Source organism: Bos taurus, chromosome 1 (assembly GCF_002263795.3).
Source record: "Bos taurus isolate L1 Dominette 01449 registration number 42190680 breed Hereford chromosome 1, ARS-UCD2.0, whole genome shotgun sequence".
NCBI lineage: Eukaryota > Metazoa > Chordata > Mammalia > Artiodactyla > Bovidae > Bos > Bos taurus.
In genome coordinates, this window is record NC_037328.1 from 145,236,069 (window position 1) to 145,259,445 (window position 23,377).

At 56.5% G+C, this 23,377-nt stretch overlaps 1 protein-coding gene across 8 annotated transcripts in view; it reads left to right on the forward strand.

The window, feature by feature from the left end:
• COL18A1 (collagen type XVIII alpha 1 chain) overlaps window positions 1-23,377 on the forward strand; it is a 94,485-nt gene that overhangs the window by 33,951 nt on the left and 37,157 nt on the right. For 3 of the 8 annotated variants that reach the window (NM_001429092.1, XM_059875252.1, XM_059875315.1), the window contains one exon: window positions 21,681-22,228. In NM_001429092.1, the coding sequence (NP_001416021.1) occupies window positions 21,681-22,228 (548 nt within the window). Of the gene's footprint in view, window positions 1-8,219; window positions 9,671-21,680; window positions 22,229-23,377 lie in introns of those variants that run through there. The other 5 variants (XM_024975014.2, XM_024975043.2, NM_001429091.1 and 2 more) reach the window with 4 other exon arrangements.

Genomic DNA, 23,377 nt, shown 5'->3' on the forward strand with positions numbered 1-23,377 from the left:
ACATGAGAGGAAGTCCAACACCCTTGCATGATAAGCACATTCCCCAGACTAGGAAGCAGGCACTTCCTCAAGTCAATAAAAGGCATTTCTGAAGACCCGTCCCTAACACTGTACTTACTGCTGAGGGGCTGGGCGCTTCCCAAAAGATCGGGCCAAGGCAAGGACAACCCCTCTCACCACTTCTATTCAACGTTGTACTCTGTTCACAGATGCTGTGATCTTATTTATGTAGAGTCCTAAAACACCTGCTAAAAATTATCACAAGAAATAAATTCAGCAAGTTTGCAGGGATACAAAATCAGTGTAAAAACCAATTGTATTTCTCGATAACTTGCAATGAACAATCCAGAAATGAAATTTAGAAAAAAAATGCTATTTACAGAAGCATCAAAAAGAGTAAAATATGTAGGAATAAATTTAAGAAGTAAGTGTAAAACGTGTACTCTGAAAACTAAAAACCAACATAGAGAGAAATGAAGGGAAAACACCACATGTTCTCCAACTGGAAGACTTCTCATTATTGGCATGGCATCACCACCTGATACCACCTCCAGCCAGTGCAGCCCCCACCCCATCCCGCTGGTATCCTTGTAGGAACTGGCCAACTGACCCTCATATCCATGTGGGATTTCAAGGCACCCAGCATAGCAATCTTGTAAAAGAAGAACAAAGTATAGAAGCACCTCTCGTTCTTAAAGGAGTTTTAGAGCTTGTAAACATGTCTGCTCTGCTTTGGTGGGTGGAGTTTGGACGATTCCCAGAGTCTACAGCCTGACTGAGGAAGCATGCTTAGATCTTTTGTCTTGTGGTGCTGAGCTGATGTGCTAAGTCCTGTCCTCCAACTCTGTGTGACCCCATGGACTGAAGCTGCCAGGCTCCTCTGTCCATGGGATTCTAAGGGTAAGAATACTGGAGTGGGCTGCCGTTTCCTCCTCCGGGGCATCTTCCAACCCAGGGATTGAACCCGTGTCTCCTGCACTGCAGGTAGATTCTTTTACCACTAGGGTTACCTGGAAACTGAACATCAGTTCAGTTCTGTTCAGTCGCTCAGTCGTGTCCAACTCTTTGCGACCCCATGAATTGCAGCACGCCAGGCCTCCCTGTCCATTACCAACTCCCAGAGTTCACTCAGACTCGCGTCCATCGAGTCAGTGATGCCATCCAGCCATCTCATCCTCTGTCGTCCCCTTCTCCTCCTGCCCCCAATCCCTCCCAGCATCAGAATCTTTTCCAATGAGTCAACTCTTTGCATGAGGTGGCCAAAGTCCTGGAGTTTCAGCTTTAGCATCATTCCTTCCAAAGAAATCCCAGGACTGATCTCCTTCAGAATGGACTGGTTGGATCTCCTTTTCAATTAAGGGCAATTGATGGTGGTGTTGCCTGCTGGGTGCTCAGGGAAGCTAGGAACTGCTCCCACCTGGTGGGCAACCTGCTAAGGGGGTTGAAGGGTCGGCAGGGTAACTCCCACATGTGGCCGCAGGGGTGGGATGTGCCTGGAAAGCAGATCTGACCCCCCTCTGCGAGCCAACTGCATTTCCAGAGACAGGCGGTGGAGAGAGTGCTCCATGTGGACACAGGAGGTGAGCTCTGCTCTCCCTGTGAACTTCTCTTGCGGGAAGGTTGCAAACCTGCAGAAAAGTCGGAAGGACTGTGCGGAGTCTGCTCACGTGCGCCCTTCACCATGGTTCCCCTTCTTCCCCAGGCCTGTCCATGTCTGTCTCAGGGCCACACACGCCTCATGTACACGTCCACGTGTGTGTCCACACTCACATCCCTGTGCAGATGCACACGCTCCTCTCATTGCTGTGAGTACCACGTCCCAACCTGTTACCTGGCCTTCCCGAGTGTGTCTCCTGCAGCGGGGACATCACACCTGTCCACCTGCTCTCTGATGAACAGGCCATACTCACAGGGCCCTCCAGGTCCCAGTGAAGCTGGCCCTTGTCTCTGCTCGGTGGCCTGGGCACATCGAGGTGCCACGTGGCCCTTGGTGGCCGTGGCTCCTCAGTCTCTCACCCTGGATGGTGCCTCCCACCTCGCTTTCCTGACGCAGATGTTTCTGGACAGTCTGGCCACTGTCCTGTGAAACACCCTGTCTGAGTTGTCCAGCTGCTTCCTCATGTTTAGATTCCAGCTTTGGGGTGTGCCCTGGACAGGCGTGCACGTGTCCTCCACTTGGCCTTCCACCAGAAGCCAGGAGCCGGGAGCTGGGAGGGCATTGGTGTTTGGTGGTTGTTGGGTGGTCCCTTCGGGAAGGTGCCTGTTCCCTGAGATGTGTCCATGTCTTGAGAATCTCTGCTCTGTGACCACCTCTCACCTCCCTTGATGACCCCTCCAGCAGGGGGTCTCCACCTGCCATGCTCACCTCTCCAAGAACTGGTTCTGTGGGGGCCGGAGGGGCCCCAGTGTTTCTTGTCACCCGCAGGCCAGTGGTGGGTTTGCGGGAGAGGCCCACTCATCTGAGTGCAGGGCGATGCTTGGTGTGGATCTAGAGGTTGGAGGGTTCCCAAGGCTCAATGTCACCCACAGAGGAGTCTGGGATTGAGGCTGGGGCTCTCCTTCCCACTAGGTGGCCCCTCGCCCACCCCTGCTTGGCCCGGCCTTGGGGTCACAGCCCTTGGGGGAGGAAGTAGGTTAAATGACGCCTGAGGACAGAAGGGGCAGGACAGCCTGGCAGTTAAAAATTAGAGAGTGTTGCAACGTGCCTGCCACCTTGGTCCTTGGGTCTGTGTGCTCGGCTCTCACTGGCCGTGCGGCCAGGTGGGTCCTCAGGTGACCGACACCCACAGGGAGGGGCGGTACCCACGGGCCTTGACCCGTAGTCCCAGCTGCCTGGCCTCCCTATGCCTGACCACTCAATATTCCTGGAAACCTGAGGGTGGACAGTGGCCATGAGGAAAGGCTGGGGCAGGGGCCCCGCCAGTGGTCCACATAGAGCCTGCTGCCAGCCCACCCAGCAACAGGGCTTTATCCCTGTGGGTCGACAGGGTCGCCGTGAAACACAGGGCTGGGGCAGGACATCTGGACACTCCGGACACTACAAACTAGTTGGACACAGAGAGGAGGGGTTGTGCTCCATTTTGGAGAGGCTGGAGACAGCGTGTCAACAGCGCACAGGTCTTTACGGGACGCGCTGCTGCCCTGGGGCCTGTGCCCCAGCAGTGGGTGCTGGAACAGTTGTTTCTCAAGCCCTCTCCTCGGAGGCCTGGGGACACCTGCCAGGGCTGGCCAGTCATCAGGCAGGGGCCTGGGGACACCTGCCAGGGCTGGCCAGTCATCAGGCAGGGGCCTGGGGACACCTGCCAGGGCTGCCCAGCTCCCGCAGGCCCACGCATATTGAACAGTCTCTAGTGTCTGGTCCTCAGGGGCAAGAGAGAGAACCCCAAATGACCTGAGGAGGGGGTCCCTGCAGGATGTGCTGGCTTGGGGGCCTTTGGGCAGGTGTGGGCAGCCCCAGGCAGACCACTCGGAGGGCCTCAGGGGAGACCCTGCCTGGGCCCAGGACGTCTGAGGCCCCAGGGGCAGTGCCCCCAAGAGCCAGGCAGACAAGGCCCTCCTCTGAGCTTGTGGCCCCACTCATCTCTTTGTTCCTCAGATTAGTTCTGCTCACATGTGGATGTTTCTGCTTTTTTTAAAAATGAAAATGAAAGATCACATTATTCAGGAATCCGAACCAGTCGCGCCAAGAAGACAGAACAAACCCTGGTGAACCGCAGGGCGAGGCGGAGCAGGGCAGGAGGCGGGGCGGGATGAGAGGCAGGGCAGTGGGCGTGGTGATATAGGAGGCGGGGCGGGGCGATGGGCGAGGCAGGGGCGTGAGGCAGGGGCGTGAGGCAGAACCTTTCGGAAGTTCTGGGTGCTGGGTCCTCTTCTAGCAGGTGGCCGGCCCCTCAGCCCCCCTGGTGCTTGGAGGGAGAGTGATCCTGAACCAGAGAGACCTGTCCCATAAGGACGGTGCCCAGGTGCCATCAGAGAGGCCCCAGGCGTGAGGGAGCAACTCAGATGGCTTTGGATTTGGGTGTCATTTGGGCATCATTCCGAAGAGAAGCTGCAAGTAGAAGGCTGAGCTCAGCCACTGTCACATGCAAGTCCTAATGCCCGTCCGTGGGTTGTGCAGACCCCAGGGGCGGCTAGCAAACCCCGACCTGGTGGGACTTCCCTGTTGGCCAGGGGCCTCCCTGGCATTGGAAACCCGAGACAGCCGTTTGCATAGGGGAGTGGACACAGTGCACCCGGACCCGAGACATGTGCACACGTGTGGGTCCACAGACGTGCACTGCATATACAGAGATGTACTGAGACACCCATCAGAGACACGCAGACACACACCTATAGACACACAGGCTCCCATGCACTTGGTGAGCCCTTTGGGGCATCAACAGGGTAGAGGTGTTTGCTTGGTTTGTGCATGGGTGGAGGAGCAAGGAGGGCCTTTCAGCCAGGGCTGTGGGGTGTCCTGGTGGGGGTGGGGTGTTCCTGGCATGAGAAGAAAAGGGAATCCACTTGAAGCTTTGCTAGAGGTCACCTGACACCTGCAAGATTCCCAAGATATTCCAGAACCTGTGAGAGAGAAAGCCACCTTTTTATTCCCAACACCACCTTCCTATCTCCACTGGGTCGAGAATTCTCTTCTATAAATTAAAATACCATTGTATTTGATAGTGTCCAAGAAACTTCAGACAGAAACTCCATGTCTTTCAAAGGTCAGAGGTCACCAGAGATAGTTCTGCAGGCGGGGCGGGTGGTGGTGGGGAACCAACCCATGCAGGAGAACTTGACTTAAGTAGTGGCAGCATGGACTCTGAATACAGGAGGACACCAGGTTAATAAAGTACAGAAGCTACCACACCATCGAGGAGGAGGCGTCATCACAGAGGCAGGGCAGCCCTGTCTGGAGCTGCAGGGCAGTAAGCATGGGGCACGAGGCCTTGAGGGGTGTGTGAGAGCTTGCAGAAGGAGACCCAGCAGGAACCATGCTGTTGGCTTCTGGTCCTGGACCCAGTGAATTCCTAGCTCACCAGGAATTCCCGGATCCCGGTCACTCCTAACCTGGGGGCCCGGAAACATGGGTCCTGACCCAGAGGTATCTGTGTTTCAGCCATTTCCAGGGGTTTCCCTCAAAACCTGTTTCCCCTCCTCCATCCCCATGGGCAGCTCAGGGAAGACTATCCAGCCTCCATGTTGAGCACGGACTCTGGAGGAACCAGCGCCCACAGGACCCTCCGCAGGGCCCTGAGGCTCAGACCCTGTGTGTCCCGACGGGCTGGCCCAGGCAGGCCTGTGGCAGCCACAGCCAGCAGGGAGCCTGGTCTACACCGCAGGCTTTCTGAATGCTGCTGTGCCCATGGGCATGTGTGTGTGGGGGTGTGTGCATGTGCGTGTGAGTCTGTGCACATGAACGTGTGTACAGGTGTGTGATGGGGGGGAGGGGTGTCTCAGCCCAGCACCTCGGCAGGTTGCTTCCCAATGGGAGCCGAGGCCTGGGGCAGGGCCATGCTGGTGTTCTCAGAGGAGGTGGACGTGTGATGTTCTCAGAGTGCTGGGAGGTGACCTTGGCATCCAGAAGGTGGGCAGGAAGAGTGGGGTCGGGGGGGAGGGTGGGGGTGTCTCCCAGGGATGGTGTGGGTGCTCAGTGCAGGGGGGCCACAGCAGCACGGTTCCGTGCTCCTGGCTCTCCCAAGCAGGGTGAGGTGAACGAGTGCGTGTGGGGCTGGGGCTGCTGCGGGGCCCCAGGGAGTAGCTGAGGCCGGGGACCAGGGTGAACAGGGCAGCCCCACGCTGACGGCACGGAGGCTCTCCCTCAACTGGGCCCAGGGTCTCCCTCCAGAACGTGCCCGGAGAAGGGGAAGGGCTTCTGGAATTTCTGTCCTGAGATTTTCCGGAGACTTTCAGGCATAAAATCCCATTAGTGGCAGTAAACAGCAAGAACGTTCTCTGGGCGTTTCTGAGAATTCTGGGATGGGTGGGGGGACCCAGATGTCGGCTCACATGGTGCTCCCCTGCCCTTTTCCAGAGGAGACCGGTGTTCTGCCGTCCTGAACCATGCTTTTGACCCCAGGCTGCCCAGCCCCCTGGACAGCATTTATCGACAGCATCCTTGTCCTGAACTGGGCCCAGCCACAGCCTGGAGTGGACAGGGATCTCGGGGAACTTGGGTAGAGGGGCAGCTGGTGTGCCAGGCATGCAGGGCACACATGGGGTCTAGCGTGGAGCGTGGTGTGTGTGTGGGGAGGCGTGAGATTGCGTGTGATGATGTGAGCCTGCAGGAGGGAGCACCTGTGTTTGCTGAAGTGAGTGTTGGGCATGTGCAGGCATGTGTGTAGACCGCCTGGATTCACCTGGGCTCCTGTCTCCCAGGCTCTGGCCCCTGGTCAGCTGGCCGAGGATTCCTTACCGTGAGCGCTGCTGGCCATGCTGTGTGCAGGCCCACGGTAAAGGCAGGAGCTGGGCCCCGGCCTGCTGACTGTGGACATTGCTTTATAGACCGCCCATCAGGTGGTCAGGATGGGACAGAGCTTGGAGCTGGTCCTGCCCTGGGGCCCTCTTATTGGGGGAAAACCCCCCCACCCGTCCTCCTGCTGCTGCCTGAGGCCCCTCCTGGGGGGGATTGAAGGGGCATCACCGAGGGCAGGTGCTGGGCGGGGAGGGGGCAGCATCCTCCGAGTCAGACACCCACACCAGCCATGAGTCCCAGGCACGGCTGCTCTGGCACCAGGGCCTTCTCCCCATACCCCAAAGTGGGCTCTGGGAGGACGTAAGTTCTTGGGGCCACATTCCTTAGTGTCCTGGATGAGGAATTGTATCATCTGAGGGCTTTCCTGGTGGATCAGTGGTAAAGAATCTGCCTGGGTTGGGAAGATCCCCTGGAGAAGGAAATGGCAACTCACTCCAGTATTCTTGCCTGGAGAATCCCGTGGATAGAGGAGCCTGGCGGGCTCCATAGAGTCACAACGAGTTGGACACAACTGAGCAGGCAGGTTTGAGGTTTCATGAAGGAAGGAGTCGGGACCGGGTGGGAGGAGTCCAGCTGCAGGCCGGTGTCTCCAGTGTGGGACACCCCTGGAAGGGGCACTGAGCGATGTCTAGAGGAGGCTGGTGCCCAGGGCCTGCAGGCAGGGCATGATCACCCAGCCCTCCTCCCTGCTCTCAGGCTGAGCTCTGAGCAGCGGGAGCAGTGGGGAGGATCTCCGTTTGTCTGGAGACTTTGGTCTCATCAAGTCCATAATCTCCCTTTGCTTTCATGTAGATTCCCAACTGCCCCAACTGCCGTGGTGTTCCTTTGGGGCAATTCTCAAGAGTTGATCAGAAACTCCCAGGTCTGAGGGAAATACTCATGAGAACTCAAACACCGGCAGGGTCTCCAGAGACCTTGGTTCCAGCCCATGGAGACACAGGGCTGGTGTGACTGAGCAGGTTTTAAGAGTGAAAGGGAAGAAGAGGCTGTGATCTCTGGCAGGATGGAGTGAGGGAAGCCAAGTGTCCATGGGGGGACAGAGCCAGATGGGTTAGGGAGCAGGTGACTCTGAGCAGGCCCCAGGGGCTGGATGCTGACCATTTCAGCAGCTGCAGCAGGAGGAAGGACTCAGAGCGAGCCCTGTGGTTTCCAAGCTCCAGCTTTGCTCCAGAGCTGTGGCCCAAGGCCAGGCTTCCAGGCTTTTCCCAGTCAAAGTGGCTCCAAGTGCAGAGGGTGGTGGGCACGGGGGACTGGGGGCTGCGCCCCTGCTTCCTGAGATTCCTAGCCCTACCTAGGGCAGATGCCCTTGAGGGCCTATGCCCTGTGCTTTCTCAGCTCTGGGCTCTGCAGGATGTAGGATGAGGAGGAGGGTCTTTCCTGAGCCTCAGAGCATGCAGGAGCCCCCTCTACCCTCAGGGGACTAAGGTGCTGGCCTGGAGCCCGCCCAGTTCCCACATACCCGAGCAGAGACTCGAATGGCAGTCTGGAAGGGCCCAGGGCTCCTCTGGGTTCCAGCGGAGGGAGCTGGGAACTCCTCTGGCCGCTCTGCCAGTGCCCTTTGGCCTCTGGCGGGGGAGGTCTTCCACTGCTTCTAGGAAGTGTGAGGCGTTCTTGGGGGGTGCCTGTTGCCTTGCGTGGAGATTTGCCTGTTTTCCCTCTTGAAGTAGAAAGGTGGAAGGAGGAGCCGCTCAGATGGATGAATGGGGAGCTGGCTGCTGGCCGGGGATGGAGGGCGGGGAGCGGGAGGCGGGAGCGGGCTGGCCCCACCTCCTGACAGCAGAGGCGGCCTGCTGCTCTGCGGAGCACACAGCCCCATGGCTCCCGACCCCAGCAGCGGCCGCGGCCACCACGGCCTCCTGCTGCTTGCCTGCTGCCTCTCGGCCGCCCAGGCTGACCTGTTCTCCTGGATATGGTCTGGGAACAGTGCCTGGCCCATAGCTGCGCCAGCCTCCAAGCCCCCGGACAGCTCACCTGTGTGGCCCACGGAGGATACCACCACGCACGTGGCCCCCCGGGATGCTCCCACCGACTGGTGGAAAGTCTCTGCCAGCCCCACAGCCCCTCTGGGGAGGCCGGAGGTGGGGCAGGGCCAGACCCCCACTGGCCCCACGGCCTCCACCGTGAGCCTGGACCCAAAGGAGGAAAACATCGCCGGCGTCGGAGCCAAGATCCTGAACGTGGCTCAGGGCATCCGGAGCTTTGTCCAGCTGTGGGACAACGCTAAGGACACCACCCCTGCCGAGAGCTCTGCCGGGGCAGAGACGCCGCCCCCCACGGACACCATGGACGACCTCTCCACCCCTGGACCCTCCATCACCCCCCAGGACAGTGGGACCACCCTCCAGCTGAGCACCACGGCCCTGAGCTCTCCAGACACCCAGAGGACTGAGGCCGGCACCCTGCCAATGCCCACCCAGCCGCCACCCTCCCCCGGCAGACCCTGGTTCAGGGAGTCCTTGGTATCGCCGACCCCAGGTAGATCTTCTCTTTCCTCCGTGCCGGCCCCGGCGCCTCCCCGGGGAAGCCAGCTGCCTCTCGGGCGGCCCCTGCAGCTGGACGGTGAAGGACTCTTGCTTGCAGCAGCCCGTCCCGGCCAGCAGCATGCTGACGACCGCAGGCCCATGCCGCCTCTGCCTCCCCTGGTGACGGGTTCCCTGGGCAAGCACACTGCCCTCTGGGCTCTCTCCTCTGACCCCCCTGCCAAACTGTCTCATGTCGCAGTCTCAGCTCTAACTGTGGACAGTGGTGCTTGGGCTCCCCACGTGGCTAATTCTGCGGGGCCTGGTCTTGCTAACAAGTCCACACTGCTCGGGGCTGCTGAGCTGGCTGCCACCGAGCAGCCTGTCCCCACCACCGCTGGCCGCTGCCTGCCCCTGCTGCCCTCCCTGGCTCTCTGCGGCCACCTGGGCATCAGACGCTCCTGGTGGCCCAACCACCTCCACCACACAAGTCGGGAGGAGGTGCAGGCCGCGGTCCCAGCCTGGGGGGCACTGCTCCGGACCCACTGCCACCGCTTCCTGGCCTGGTTCTTCTGCCTGCTGCTGGCACCCCGCTGCGGGCCCGGCCTGCCGCCCGGCCTGCCACCCTGTCGCCAGTTCTGCGAGGCCCTGGAGGACGCATGCTGGAGCCACCTGGACGGGCGCGGGCTGCCACTCCCCTGCGCCTCGCTCCCGGCCCGCGAGGACGGGCACTGCGTGTTCATAGGGCCACCGGCAGGTAACGGCTCGCCTGCCACCTGCTTTCCCATCGGTCCAGCCAGGAGAGCTCGGCCAGGGCTGCGTGAGCCTGGCTCGGGGGCCCCGCTGGCCCTGATGTCATGCCCTCGGGAGGCCAGACGGGGCCTCCTTTCCAGGAGGAGGCAGAGGTCTGGGGAGGCCTAGAGGCAGGCTGAGACCAGAGGTCTGTATGTGACAGCAGGTCTCCTCTGGCCCCAGGATCACATGTCATGTGCGTGTCAGAGGGGAAACGGAGGCATAGACAGAGATAGACCACTGAATTCTGCTCCCAGTCACTGGGCTGCAGCGTCTCAGGTCCTTTCTGTGTCCCAGCCTGCATGATCGAGGGGCCCGCAGGGGTGGGGGGCTTGCTGCTCTGAAAATCCGGAAGTCTTGACCACCCAGCGGTCAGTGAGTCTGAGGAGCTCACAGGGGCCCCGCCAGCCGGCCTGTGAGCTCCAGAGCCTCTCCATTCCTGGGCAGTGGGAGGGTCACTCCCTCCTGGGGGCCATGTCCGCCCCGGGACTGCACCCCCAGCACCATGTGGCCAGTATGGGGTGGACGGGCCACCACAGCTGCTAGGCCCCCCAGCTCCCTCTGCGTCCATGGTGGGGCTGGGCCCTCGAGCAGAGCCCACTGCCCATTTGCACTGCTGGCCTGACCTGTCCTTGACCTGCTGTGTGTGTCCTGCCCCCCCAACCCTGTGGTGGTGTGGGGAACAGCCTCGACCTGCTCACTGGTCTGCAGAGTCATTGGGCTTTGGAGCTGGCCCAGTGCGAGGAGAGATGGCTGCCCTGGACCCTGAGAGGGAGTGTCACCTGCTGGGCTCCTGGGGAATGTGTGTGGGTGATTCGCTGGCCAGCTCTGGGATGCAGCGAGGAGGAGCCCACGCCAGGGCAGGGCAGGAACAAGTGCCCACGACAGGCGGAGTCCACCCCAAGGAAGGAGAAAACCAAGGGAGAGGGAGAAGTGGCCGTGGCTTCTGTATACAGATGGATGGGACACTGGTCGAGGGGTGATGGTGGCTGAACCCTGGGTGTGAGCAGGGTGGCCAGAAGGGCATCCTAGGAGCAGCCTGGGCAGGCTCTGCTCCAGGAGGGCATCTGAGGTGTGTGCAGAGCCCAGGGCCTGCGGCGGCCCCTGTGAGCAGGGCCGAGGGCAGAGCAGGGCTGTGCCCAGGTATGTCAGCACAGAGGGCGTTGACCTCACCCTGCGGGGGTGTCGTCCACAGTGAGCCACATGTCCCCCTCCCCCACAGTCATCATCCTCATGCTGGGCTGGCCTGGGCCCTCTCTGCCCTGTCCCTGCCAAGCCCAGGGGGCTGGGGCAGCCCTGCAGGGAGCTGTCCTTCCAGGAGGACCCCAGTCCCACCCAAAAGCCCACCTCCTCTTCCTGTCCCATAGTATGGGGGGTGAGGGTGGGGCCCGGCGTGCTCTCCAGGGCCCTGAACACACACACATCCTTCTTCTGGGCCTTGGGCAGGACCCAGGTCCCCTTTGGGTCAGGGATCAGCTGTAGCGGGCCTAGGACTGGGGGTGGGTTGGGGGTGGGCCTCATGTGGGCAAGGCCCTGGCCAGGCTGCGTGGGGTGTGGAATTTCCTTGACCGTAGCTTGCCTGAGGAGTGGCCTGAAGGGACTTCCCACTGGACATGTGCTTACATTGGCAGGGCCCCTGCCTGTGAGGGAGGCTGTGTTCTGAGCGGAAGCCTGGGAGATGCTCTGTTGCACTCGGATGTCCGTCACCCCAGGGACCCACGGGCCCAGAGCTGGAGCATTCTCCCCTCCTCTGGCCTCTCGGTGGCAACCACCCACCCACTCCAGTCCCCTGCACTGGGCTGGACGGTCCCTCTGCCCCTGTGCGCTGGGGAAGGGGCCCTGGGATGAGACTGTCTCTGACTGAGTCCCTCAGGCTGCTGGCGTGTTGGGGCCGCAGGGTGGGCTGGGGTGTGCGCAGGGTATCTCTGGGGGGTGGCCAAGCCAAGGTGCTAGGTGCTGCCTGCCCAGGCCCCGGCAGACTCCCTGCAGGGCTCCAGCCCTGCCTCCATGGCACCAGCACCCCTGTCTGTCCTTCCCCCACCTCCCAGCAGAGATGGGCCCCCTGTGCCGGGCCCCGGGCCATATGGCCGGTAGGGGAGGGGAGTGGCTGCTGCCGTCAAGGCCCCATCAGCTCCGTCTGTGTCCACGGTCAGGCTGGGCCCTGAGCTGTGCCCTCTCCCCTCCGAGTAGCCTGGCCCATCGGAGTCAGGCTGGGAGTGTCCCGGTCCCCTCCCCTCTCTGTGAAGGCAGCACACCATTATTATTTATTATAATACTAATATTACTATTTATTCTGAGGAGACCCTCAGAATAAGGTGAGTGAGGCCCCACATAGGGAGAGCGGGATACGTCCATCTCAGATCCTTCTGGGTCCCTGCCAGGTGGGCCAGCGAGGGGGCTGTCCCCCTATGAGTGAGTGAGGACCAAGCTGGGGTCAGAGGGATAGGGCGGGGGCCCCGCCTGGAAGAGGCAGGTTTTGCAGATGAGCGGGCTCAGCCTGAAGGAAGGAGCGTGCAGAGTGGCCAGAGTTCAGAGCGGCTTTTTCTCCTGCAAACCACACACGCTGGCCCCAGGCCGCCCACACCTGCCTCTCAGCCTCTGGGGCCACCGTGCTTGTCTCATCCTGGGCTGCTTCTCCTCTGCGTTAGATTTTCATCTCAGGCTGGTCGTGCGCACACTCATCAAGGTCCAGGCCTCACAGGAGAGGGCTGGACTCAGCGCCCTGCGGATGGAATGTCTGTGGATTTGCACAGATATGGTGTGTGTGTCCTAGGCCCGCGGGGACAGATGACCACAGACTCGGGGGCTCCAGTGAACATAGATTGTAACCTTTGGAGTCAGGAATCTGAAATCAATCTCTTGGGGCCAAAAACAAGGTGTGGGGGCTGCGTTCCTCCCGGGGCTCAGGGAAGGCTCGGTCTCTGCCTCTTCAGCTTCTGGAGGCGCCTGCATTTCTTGGCTCACCGCCCTCCCTCCATCGTCAAGCCTGTGGAGTCGGCCAGCCCTTCTCAGGCTGCTCTGGCTCCCTCCTGGCTGGGAGAGCTTTCTGCTCAGGGCGTAGTGGGGTTGGGTGGGGCCCTCATCCTGAGGGCTGGAACAGCTGTCACACCTGCAGAGCCTCGGGCTCCAGATGCTGCAGGACCGACATCTTGGAGCTGGTTACTTGGCTCCATTAGCGCGTTTGTGCACGTGTGTGTGTGCCCACGCGTACGTGAGACTCCTACTTTGTGGACATGGGACCACGTTCTGTGTCTGAAATTCCCTCTTCCTGCACAGTCTGGGACGTCCTCCCCGTGTCACTGGAGGGCGGGATGGAGAGCCCCTCATCCTCCCCATTTCTTCGTTTCTCACATGTTCACGTCTGTGTTAATGACTCGCATGCGGCCTGAGAGCCCCCGTATGGCCTGGCTTTGGGTGCTGGGTGACACCCCATGTGGAATGCAGAGCCTTCTTCAAGGGTTGCTTGGATGCCGTCGGCATTTTCTCTGCCAGATCACTAGAAATGTTCCTCAAGGCCAGTAGGCTCCCCTATGGCACGGGCCCCGGCACAGGGCTCCCTCCTGACCACCTCCCTGAGCCCCAGGGCCACGGGCTGCATGTCACCACAGCCACGGACTGTGCACCACCAAGGCTGTGGCGCAGGTGCAGATTCGAGTGTGATGAACGTGTCGGCGGGGATGCGGGTCTCCATCCTCTCAGGAGGATTCCCAGCCCGGTGTGTCCCTGAGACGTTCGTCCTCCATGTGTTTTCTCTGTGCTGCTGGGTGAGGACCCCTACCCCCACAGCCTTCTTGACTCGGTGATCACTGCCGTGTGTGGGGAAGGGACAGGATGGCCTTTGTTTAGACACGTGATCAGGTTGTCTTACCTCGGTGGTCGCGTTCCATCTCATGGGGCAGTGGGCGGGGAGAGAGCCCCCAGGAGCTGCACTGTGAATGAGGACTCTCTCCCCTTTCTGCTGTGTGCGCAGGTCGGGATGGGGCTTATCACATCTCGGTGGGCTGTCAAAATAACCGTCCCCTTTGTCCCACTTAGTGGCTTTCATCTAGAATTCTGTTTTATCTGATGTGGTGTTGCAATATTTGCCTACTTTTCTTGTTATCCTCTGCCTGATGTTTTGACCATGTTTTTCAGAGCAGCTTTAGGTTCACAGCAAACTTGATAGGGGGGCACCCAGAGTTCCCGTGCACCGTCTGCTGCCCCCGCTGTCAGCACCCTCATTTGAGCCTGCATTGAGCTGTCATAATCACCAGAGTCCAAACGCTGCGTGCTGGACAACATCTTCATCGCCCTACAAATCCTCTCTGCTCCACCCGTTCACCCCCAGCCCCACCAGTTCCTGGAAACCATCCGTCTTTTCACTGTCTTCATAGTTGTGCCTTTTCCAGAGAGTCATATAGTCGGAATCATACAGTCTGCAGCCTTTTCACATTGGCTTCTTAGTCATTATGCATTCAAGATTCCTCCGTGTCTTTCTTGACTTAATAGCTTGTTTTTAGCTGAATGATGTTCCACTGTAGGATGGACTGCAGTTTATTTATTCATTCATCCACTGAAGGGCTTCTTGGTTCCTTCCAGGTTTTGTCAGTTATGAGTTGTTCTTGTTATTTAGTCACTAAGTCGTGTCCGACTCCTTGTGACCCCATGGACTGTAGCCCGCCAGGCTCCTCTGTTCATGGGATTCTCCAGGCAAGAATACTGGAGTGGGTTGCCATTTCCTCCTCCAGGGGATCTTCCCCACCCAGGGATAGAACCCGCCTCTCTTGTGTCTCCTGCATGGCAGGTGGGTTCTTTACCCGATGAGCCATCCAGGAAGCCCCCAGTTATCAGTAAAGTTTCTAGAAACATCCATGTGCTGGTTTTAGTGTAGATACAGGTTTCAGCTCCTTTGGGTAAATACCCAGAAGCATGATTGCTGTTTCCTGTATGTTTAGTTTCTTAAGAAACTACCAAACTGTCTTCCCAAGTGGCTGCACCATTCTGCACGCACCCCACCTCCCCCAGCAGTAATGAGAATTTCTTTCACTCCACATCCTCGCCAGCGCTTGGTGGTGTCGCTATTCCAGATGTTGGCCATTCTGGCAGGTGTGTAGTGAGAGCTCATTGTTGTTTTATTTTGTTTTTATTTTACTTTTTGGCTGTGCCATGTGACCTGTGGGATATTAGTTCCCTGACCAGGGACTGAACCCGTATACCCAGCAGTGAAAGTGAGGATTCCCAACCCCGGACCTACCAGGGAATCCCCTTGTTTCAGTTTGCATTTTCCTGATGACAGCTGATGGGGAGCATCTGTTCAATCTGCCATCCCTGCCTCTTCTTTGGTGAGGTGTCTGTTTCGATCTTTTGTGCATTTTTCAGTCAAGCTGTTCATGTTCTCGTTGTTGAGATTTAAGTGTTCTTTGCATATTTTGGATAAGAGTCCTTCGTGTGATGCCTGTTTTGCAGGTTTTTTTCCTCCCAGTCTGGCTTGTCTGCTCATTCTCCTAACGGTGTCTTTTGGAGAACAGATGTTTTTCATTTTAAGCAAGTCCAGCTTGTCAGTTCTTTCATGAATTGTGTTTGTGTTGTATCTAAAAAGTCATTGCCAAAAGCACGATCATTAAGCATTTCTCTCCTATTATCTTCTGGGAGTTTTATAGTTTTGCACTTTACATTTAGATCTGTGATCCATTGTGAATTAATTTTTGTGAAGCGTGTAAGGTCTGTGTCTAGATTCTTTTTTTTTCTTCATGTGATATCCAGATGTTACAGCACCATTTGTTAAAAAGACTATCTTTTCCCCATTATACTATGTTTGATTTTTTAATTCAAGCTTGGCTATATTTATATGCATCTCTTTCTGGGCTCTCTATTCTGTTCCATTGATCTACTTGTCTCTTCTTTTGTCAAGACCACACTGTCTTGATTCCCATAGCTGTATCAGTTCAGTTCAGTTGCTCAGTCGTGTCCGACTCTTTGCGACCCCATGAACCACAGCACGCCAGGCCTCCCTGTCCATCACCAACCCCTGGAGTCTACTCAAACCCATGTCCACTGAGCCGGTGATGCCATCCAACCATCTCATCCTCTGTTGTCCCCTTCTCCTCCTGCCCCTAATCCCTCCCAGCATCAGGGTCTTTTCCAATGAGTCAACTCTTCACATGAGGTGGCCAAAGTATTGGAGTTTCAGCTTCAGCATCAGTCCTTCCAATGAACACCCAGGACTGATCTCCTTTAGGATGGACTGGTTGGATCTCCTTGCAGTCCAAGGGACTCTCAAGAGTCTTTTCCAACCCCACAGTTCAAAAGCATCAGTTCTTTGGTGCTTAGCTTTCTTCACAGTCCCAACTCTCACATCCATACATGACCACTGGAAAAACCATAGCCTTGACTAGACAGACCTTTGTTGGCAAAGTAATGTCTCTGCTTTTTATTATGCTGTCTAGGTTGGTCATAACTTTCCTTCCAAGGAGTCAGTGTCTTTTAATTTCATGGCTGCAGTCACCATCTGCAGGGATTTTGGAACCCCACAAAATAAAGTCAGCCACTGTTTCCACTGTTTCCCCATCTATTTGCCATGAAGTGATGGGACCGGATGCCATGATCTTTGTTTTCTGAATGTTGAGCTTTAAGCCAACTTTTTCACTCTCCTCTTTCACTTTCATCAAGAGGCTCTTTAGTTCTTCTTCACTTTCTGCCATAAGGGTGGCGTCATCTGCATATCTGAGGTTATTGATATTTCTCCCGGCAATCTTGATTCCTGCTTGTGCTCCTTCCAGCCCAGCGTTTCTCATGATGTACTCTGCACAGAAGTTAAATAAGCAGGGTGACAATATACAGCCTTGACGTACTCCTTTTCCTATTTGGAACCAGTCTGTTGTTCCATGTCCAGTTCTAACTGTTGCTTCCTGGCCTGCATACAGGTTTCTCAAGAGGCAGGTCAGGTGGTCTGGTATTCCCATCTCTTTCAAAATTGTCCACAGTTTATTGTGATCCACACAGTCTAAGGCTTTGGCATACTCAGTAAAGCAGAAATAGATGTTTTCTGGAATTCTCTTGCTTTTTCCATGATCCAGCGGATGTTGGCAATTTGATCTCTGGTTCCTCTGCCTTTTCTGAAACCAGCTTGAACATCTGGAAGTTTACGGGTCACATATTACTGAAGCCTGGCTTGGAGAATTTTGAGCATTACTTTACTAGCGTGTGAGATGAGTGCAATTGTGCAGTAGTTTGAGCATTCTTTGGCATTGCCTTTCTTTGGGATCGGGATGAAAACTGACCATTTCCAGTTCTGTGGCTACTGTTGAGTTTTCCAAATTTGCTGACATAGTGATTGCAGCACTTTCACAGCATCATCTTTTAGGATTTGAAATAGCTCAACTGGAATTCCATCACCTCCACTAGCTTTGTTCATAGTGATGCTTCCTAAGGCCACTTGACTTCACATTCCAGGATGTCTGGCTCTAGGTGAGTGTGAGTGATCACACCATCGTGATTATCTGGGTTGTGAAGATCATTTTTGTACAGTTCTGTGTCCTCTTGCCACCTCTTCTTAATATCTTCTTCTGCTGTTAGGTCCATACCATTTCTGTCCTTTATTGAGCCCATCTTTGTATGAAATGTTCCCTTGATATCTCTAATTTTCTTGAAGAGATCTCTAGTCTTTCCCATTCTATTTTTTCCCTCTATTTCTTTGCACTGATCGCTGAGGAAAGCTTTCTTATCTCTCCTTGCTATTTTTCGGAACTCTGCATTCAAATGGGTATATCTTTCCTTTTCTCCTTTGCTTTTTACTTCTCTTCTTTTCACAGCTATTTGTAAGGCCTCCTCAGACAGCCATTTTGCTTTTTTGCATTTCTTTTTCTTGGGGATGGTCTTGATCCCTGTCTCCTGTACAATGTCACGAACGTCCATCCATAGTTCATAAGGCAGTCTGTCTATGAGATCTAGAGTCCCTTAAATCTATTTCTCACTTCCACTGTACAGTCATAAGGGATTTGATTTAGGCCATACCTGAATGGTCTAGTGGTTTTCCCCACTTTCTTCAATTTCAGTCTGAATTTGGCAATAAGGAGTTCATGATTTGAGCCACAGTCAGCTCCCAGTCTTGTTTTTGCTATAGCTGTGTAGTAAGTCTCAAATCAGATACTGTCACTTCTCCAACTTTGTTCTCCTGCAAGTATTGAGTTGGTCTTTTCCTCTCTGTATAAACTCAAAGTTGATTTGTTGAAAGCCCCAAAATAACTTGCTCTGATTTTTATTGGGATTGTATTGAATCTATAGGTCAAGTTGGGAAGAACTGATATCTTGACAGTATTGAATCTTCCTATCCATGAACATGGAATATTCTGCATTTATTTACTTCTTCTCTGATTTCTTTTGTCAGAGTTTGTAGTTTTCCTCATGTAGATCTTGTACATATATTTGTCATACTTATGTGTAGTATAAATATAAATATTTCATCTTGGAGATGCTAATGTAAATGGTATCATGTCTTAATATCAAATTCTACTTGTTCATTGACAGTATATGGAAAATGATTGACTTTTGTACGTTAATCTTATATCATACAAACTTGCTATAATCAGTAGCTCCAGGAGTATTTTTTGAATAATTATTTTGGATTTTCTACAGTTTGGTTTTCATGTCATCTGCAGATTGACAGCTTTATTTCTTCCTCCCCAACCTATGTGCTTTTATTGCCTTTTCTTGTCTTATGGCATTATCTGTGATGTTGAAAAAGAGTGGTGAGGGGGCATCCTTACCTTGTACCTGATTTTAGTGAAAAAGCTTAAAATTTCTCACCAGTAAGTATGATGTTAGCTGTAGCTTTTTAAAAAATGTTTATCAAGTTGAGGAAGTTCACCTTTATTCCTAGTCTACTGAAGGTTTTTATCATAATAGGTGTAGGATTTTATGAAATACTTTTTCTGCATCTATGATACGACCATGTGATATCCTCTTCTTTAGCTTACTGATGTGATAGTTTCCATTAATTGATTTCAAATGTTGTTCAGTCACCAAATCGTGTCTGACTCTTTGGGATCCCATGGACTGCAGGCTTCCCTGTCTTTTATCATCTCCTGGAGCTTGCTCAAACTCATGTCCATTGAGTCGGTGATGCCATCCAACCACCTCATCCTCTGTCACCCCTTCTCCTTTTGCCCTCAATCTTTCCCAGCATCAGGGTCTTCTCCAATGGGTCAGCTCTTCACATCAGGTAGCCAATGTATCAGAGCTTCAGCTTCAGCACCAGTCCTTCCAATGAATATTCAGCGTTGATTTCCTTTAGGATTGACTGGTTTGATCTCCTTGCTGTCCAAGGGACTCTCAGGAGTGTTCTCCAGCACAATTTGAAAGCATTGTTTATTTGCTGCTCAGTCTTCTTTATGATCCAGCTCTCACACCCAAACATGAATACTGGAAAAACCATAGCTTTGACTAACCAGACCTTTGTTGGCAAAGTGATATCTCTGCTTTTTAGTATGCTGTCTAGGTTTGTCATAGCTATGTTGAGCCAACCTTATGTACCTGGGCTAAACCCCACTGGGCCTTGGCTGGTCTGTTTGCTGGAAGGGACACTGTCTTCAACTAGGCAAGTCCCCTGATTCCTTGATCTGAGGTGGGTGTGGCTGTCCAGAGGGCCTCAGCTTGCCTAGGTGCCACCCACTGTGTTCCCAGGAGGGTGCTACTTGGAACTCCCAGTGCCCAGCTCAGGCGCTCGCTAGCTGAAGAGATGCTGGTTTCCACCCCGAGACAGCTGGGCCAGTGTCTCGGGCCAGCGCCTCGGGCCAGCGCCTCCAGCCCAGCAGCTGCCAGATCTGCATGGAGGTGTGGCTACAACCACCCCCCCACCCCCACCCCTGCTTAAGATGCCTGTAACTGGAGACTGAAGCAGTGATCTCAGGGCCGTGGCATTCTGAAGATTACTCCCAATGGGAACCATGGAGAATTGCAGAGAGAGGAAATGGGAGAACTTTGGGAAGGAGCTGCTCATGCATCTCTGGAGTCACTGGGGCTGTCTTCCAGCCAGGGGCCCAGGGCTGCTGTGTCTCAGCATCCTTAATCTGGAAAAGTTCTAGCTGCCCAGGAGGAAGTGTACGGCTGGGGTACATCCACGCTTAACTTCCGGGACGGCTGAGATGGGGCACCAGGGCTACTGGAACTCAGGCTGCTGAAGGCCCTTGTTCCTTAATCTTAGGGCATCTCCCTGAGTGGACACTGGGGTCCTGGGCACGTCTGATGCAAAGGGACCGTACAGCCACACCATCTGGGTGGACAGTGGTGTCCGTCTGTGAGCAGAAAGTGACAGCTGGCCTCCGAGAGCCCAGGGTCTTTGTGAAGGCCCCCTGCCCTGGTGAGGGTCCATCCGCTGCGGGCAGGTGCTGAGGCAGGCCATTGTTCCGCGGGGCTGCTGTCTGCTCTGGTGGTTGCCGCTTTTCATCTGCATAATGATCTCACCTGCAAAGGGTAGAGTGAGGCTGAAGGGGAGCCCACAATGCGGGAAGTCAGGGCTGCTCAGAGGCAAGATGCCACTGTCCTGGTGGGGCTAGTCTGGCAGCTACCCCAAACCCTCATCCTCGTGTGGGCTCTGCTGGTCTCTTCTCTTCTCATAGTTTGTCCTCTGGGGACTCTTTGAGAGACCCGGCTTGTCTTCGGAAGTTGGGGTCCAGCGTTTGTTCCCTCTGCTCCAGGGAGTCCGGGTCAGCCTGACCCTGCACTCTGGGGCCGGACTCCAGGCCCTACCACTCACGGACACACTGACAGGGCCACAGTGTCACCTGCACACACAGCCGTGTGCATACTCGGCTTAGTTAGGACACCCACACGCCAGCAGCTGCCTCCCAGAAGAGCTTCTCTGTGTACCGCATTTGGGGGGCAGAGCCCACCCAGGTTGTGGGGCGAGGGCCTTGAGAGGAAAGGCCTGGAGGCTCCTTGCCCCTCTGCCTGGAAATGTCCAGGGAAGTCCCTGGTGAGCGGGCCTTTCCCAGAGCTGGTGTTTACCTTCCTGTGTTGGGCAGCAGCCACAGCCCCTGGACAGAGAGGTAGGCCCTGCTTTCCCCCAGCCTTGGTGCCCCTGGTCCCAGAGGTCGCCAGTCCAGGCTGTGGATGGCACCTGCCCACCTGGGAAGCAGCCCCGTTCAGGCAGGTCCAGGCACCAGGGCTGTGTCCCAGCCTGGGCCCATGCCACCGAGGGGGCTCCGTACAGTCGAGTATCTCTGGAGAACGTGTGCCCGTGACGCTGACCCCCCGAGGACGGGGAGGGATGTGAGCGCATGGAGAGTCTGAGAGGAAGGATGAGACTGTGTGGGGCAGGGAGCCTGGGCAGTGCGGGAGGGAGAAAGCTGCCCTCCCTTCCCCCATCACACAGCCCTGTCCAGGCCGGGTGGTGGTCGTGGTGCCCAGCAGGAACACAGGGCAGTGAGCACCAGCCCTGCGAACAGCCACCACCGGGTAAAACCCACAGGGCTGGGAGGCTTGGGTGGGGTTTGCTGCACCACGTGTGGGCAAACGGGGACCACAAGCCTCAAAGGGGCCCCCAGGAAATGCAGCCCTCTTATCCTGTCCCTTCCTGAGAGTGTAACTGTTTCCGGACTGTTCCTAGTGTGCACTCAGCTCGGGGCAGCCCTGTGCGAATCTCTGTCTTTTGTATGTCAGGTATGCCACGTGACTCCAGTGTGGGAGTGGGGGCGGGGACCAAGTCCCAGTGTGGAGTCTGAGCAGGGGGTTGGGAGTGGAGGAGGGATCGAGCTCCTTGTGCTAACTTTAGGGAGGTGGGGTCTACAGCAGGCCACGCCCCTGCCTCTCGCGCCAGGCTGGTTTTGGAGGGTCTCTGCGCCCCACTTGGAGGAGCGAGCCCGTGGGGGTGGGCGTGGTGCCTGAAGGAACAAGTGACTGTCTGTCCCTGCTGGGGCGGTGGTGGGGGCAGGTGCGAGATGGCCCGGGCCTTGGTTTCCCCAGTGGGCGCGGCCTCACTGCTGTCTTTCTCTCCGCAGACGAAGAGGTCGTGGAGGTAGGGCTCCAGCAGCTGCTCGGGGAGCCCCCGCCCTGGCAGGTGGCCATGGTGCACGACCCCGACGTGGGGTCCGCCTATGAGTTCGGCGAGGACGGCAGCGGTGGAGGCCAGGCGGCCCGGAGACTCCTGCCTGGCACGTTCTTCCAGGACTTCTCGCTGCTTGTGCGTGTGCGGCCGGCCTCGGCGCGTGCGGGCGTGCTCTTTGCGGTCACAGACCCGGCGCAGGCAGTGGTCTCGGTGGGCGTGAAGCTGACGGCGGCGCGTGGGGGGCGGCAGCACATGCAGCTGCTGTACACGGAGCCGGGAGCCACCCACACACGCACAGCCGCCAGCTTCGAGCTGCCCGCGCTGGATGGTCGCTGGACGCGCCTGGCACTCAGCGTGGATGGCGCCTATGCCAGGCTCTTCGTGGACTGTAAGGAGGTCCAGGGCCAGCCCCTGGCGCACTCGCTGCACGACCTGCAGCTGGAGCCGGACGCCCGCCTCTTCGTGGCCCAGGCCGGTGGAGCAGACCCTGAAAAGTTCCAGGTAACTGTGATGGCCTCCACGCTCAGGGGCAGGAGGCAGGGAGCTGGGGATGGATGATGGCCAGGGCTGCCTGCTGCTGCAGCAGCTCCAGGGACAGGCAAAGCCCGGGTTACACAGCCATCAGGACCCTCTGCCCACCCTGCTCCCTCTGGGCGTTCACTCCCTGCTGCTCTTAGACCACTGCCTTCATGGGATGCCCACGTCTGCCACGTCCAGGCCCCCACCCTGTGTGTGCATATGCCTATCCACATGGGTGCGTGGTGCCCCATGGTGACCCTGGGCTCCGGGCCCCACCCCACCCCATCAGTGAGCAGGGGCTTTATTCTCCTGTCAACCGACCACGCACAGTGAAAGAATTTCAGAACAGCAGTGGAGCGCTGAGTGTGTGCCTGTCTGGGGGCCGTCTGCACACACCCCGGCTGGACCAGAGGCTTCAGGCCACGCACCAGCATTCATCGTGCTGGTTGTTTTTGCCAAACTGTGCAGTGGCCTCATGGCTGGTGAGCCCCAGGGCAGGCCTTCTCCTCAGAGCAGCAGGGGCAGAATTTCCCCGGTCGCGACCGGGGAGCAATGGTCCCCGTCGTGTGCCCAGGGAAGCCCCTCCCCCAGACCCAGACCCAACCTTCATTTCTGGGGAAGGCAGGTCCCAGATGCTAGTGGAATCCTTCTTCTGGGTCCCCGGTGACCACACTTCTCAGAACCTTTGGCCGAATCCTGCCTCCTGGAAACAGTGATGGCCACCCTCAGACCTTAGCAGGTCCCTGAATTTGAACACTGCAACTGGCACGCCCACCCAGCAGTTCAGACAGGGTTCCCTGTGTGTGCAGTGGGGGATGTGTCCACGGGGGACAGAAAGTTAATTATTGCCCAGACAAAGGCTGTTTGATTAACGTTGTTCTAAGTCCTGGTGACTCGCTTCTGAAAGCTGACCTTTCACCTTTGGCAGGGACTTTCACCCAAGGGGTCTGGGAGCCAGTAAGACTTTGATACCAAACTGAGCCTCTTTGTGTTTTCATTTTGATCCTCGAACTTGATGAAGTGGAGATAAGTCAGAGGGAGCCGTGCCATGGGAGAGGGGCTGTGTTTACTGGTGATTCGTTGTGAGAATTCCCGGGCTTCTCTAGATTGGAACTCCCTGCCGCACCCCGC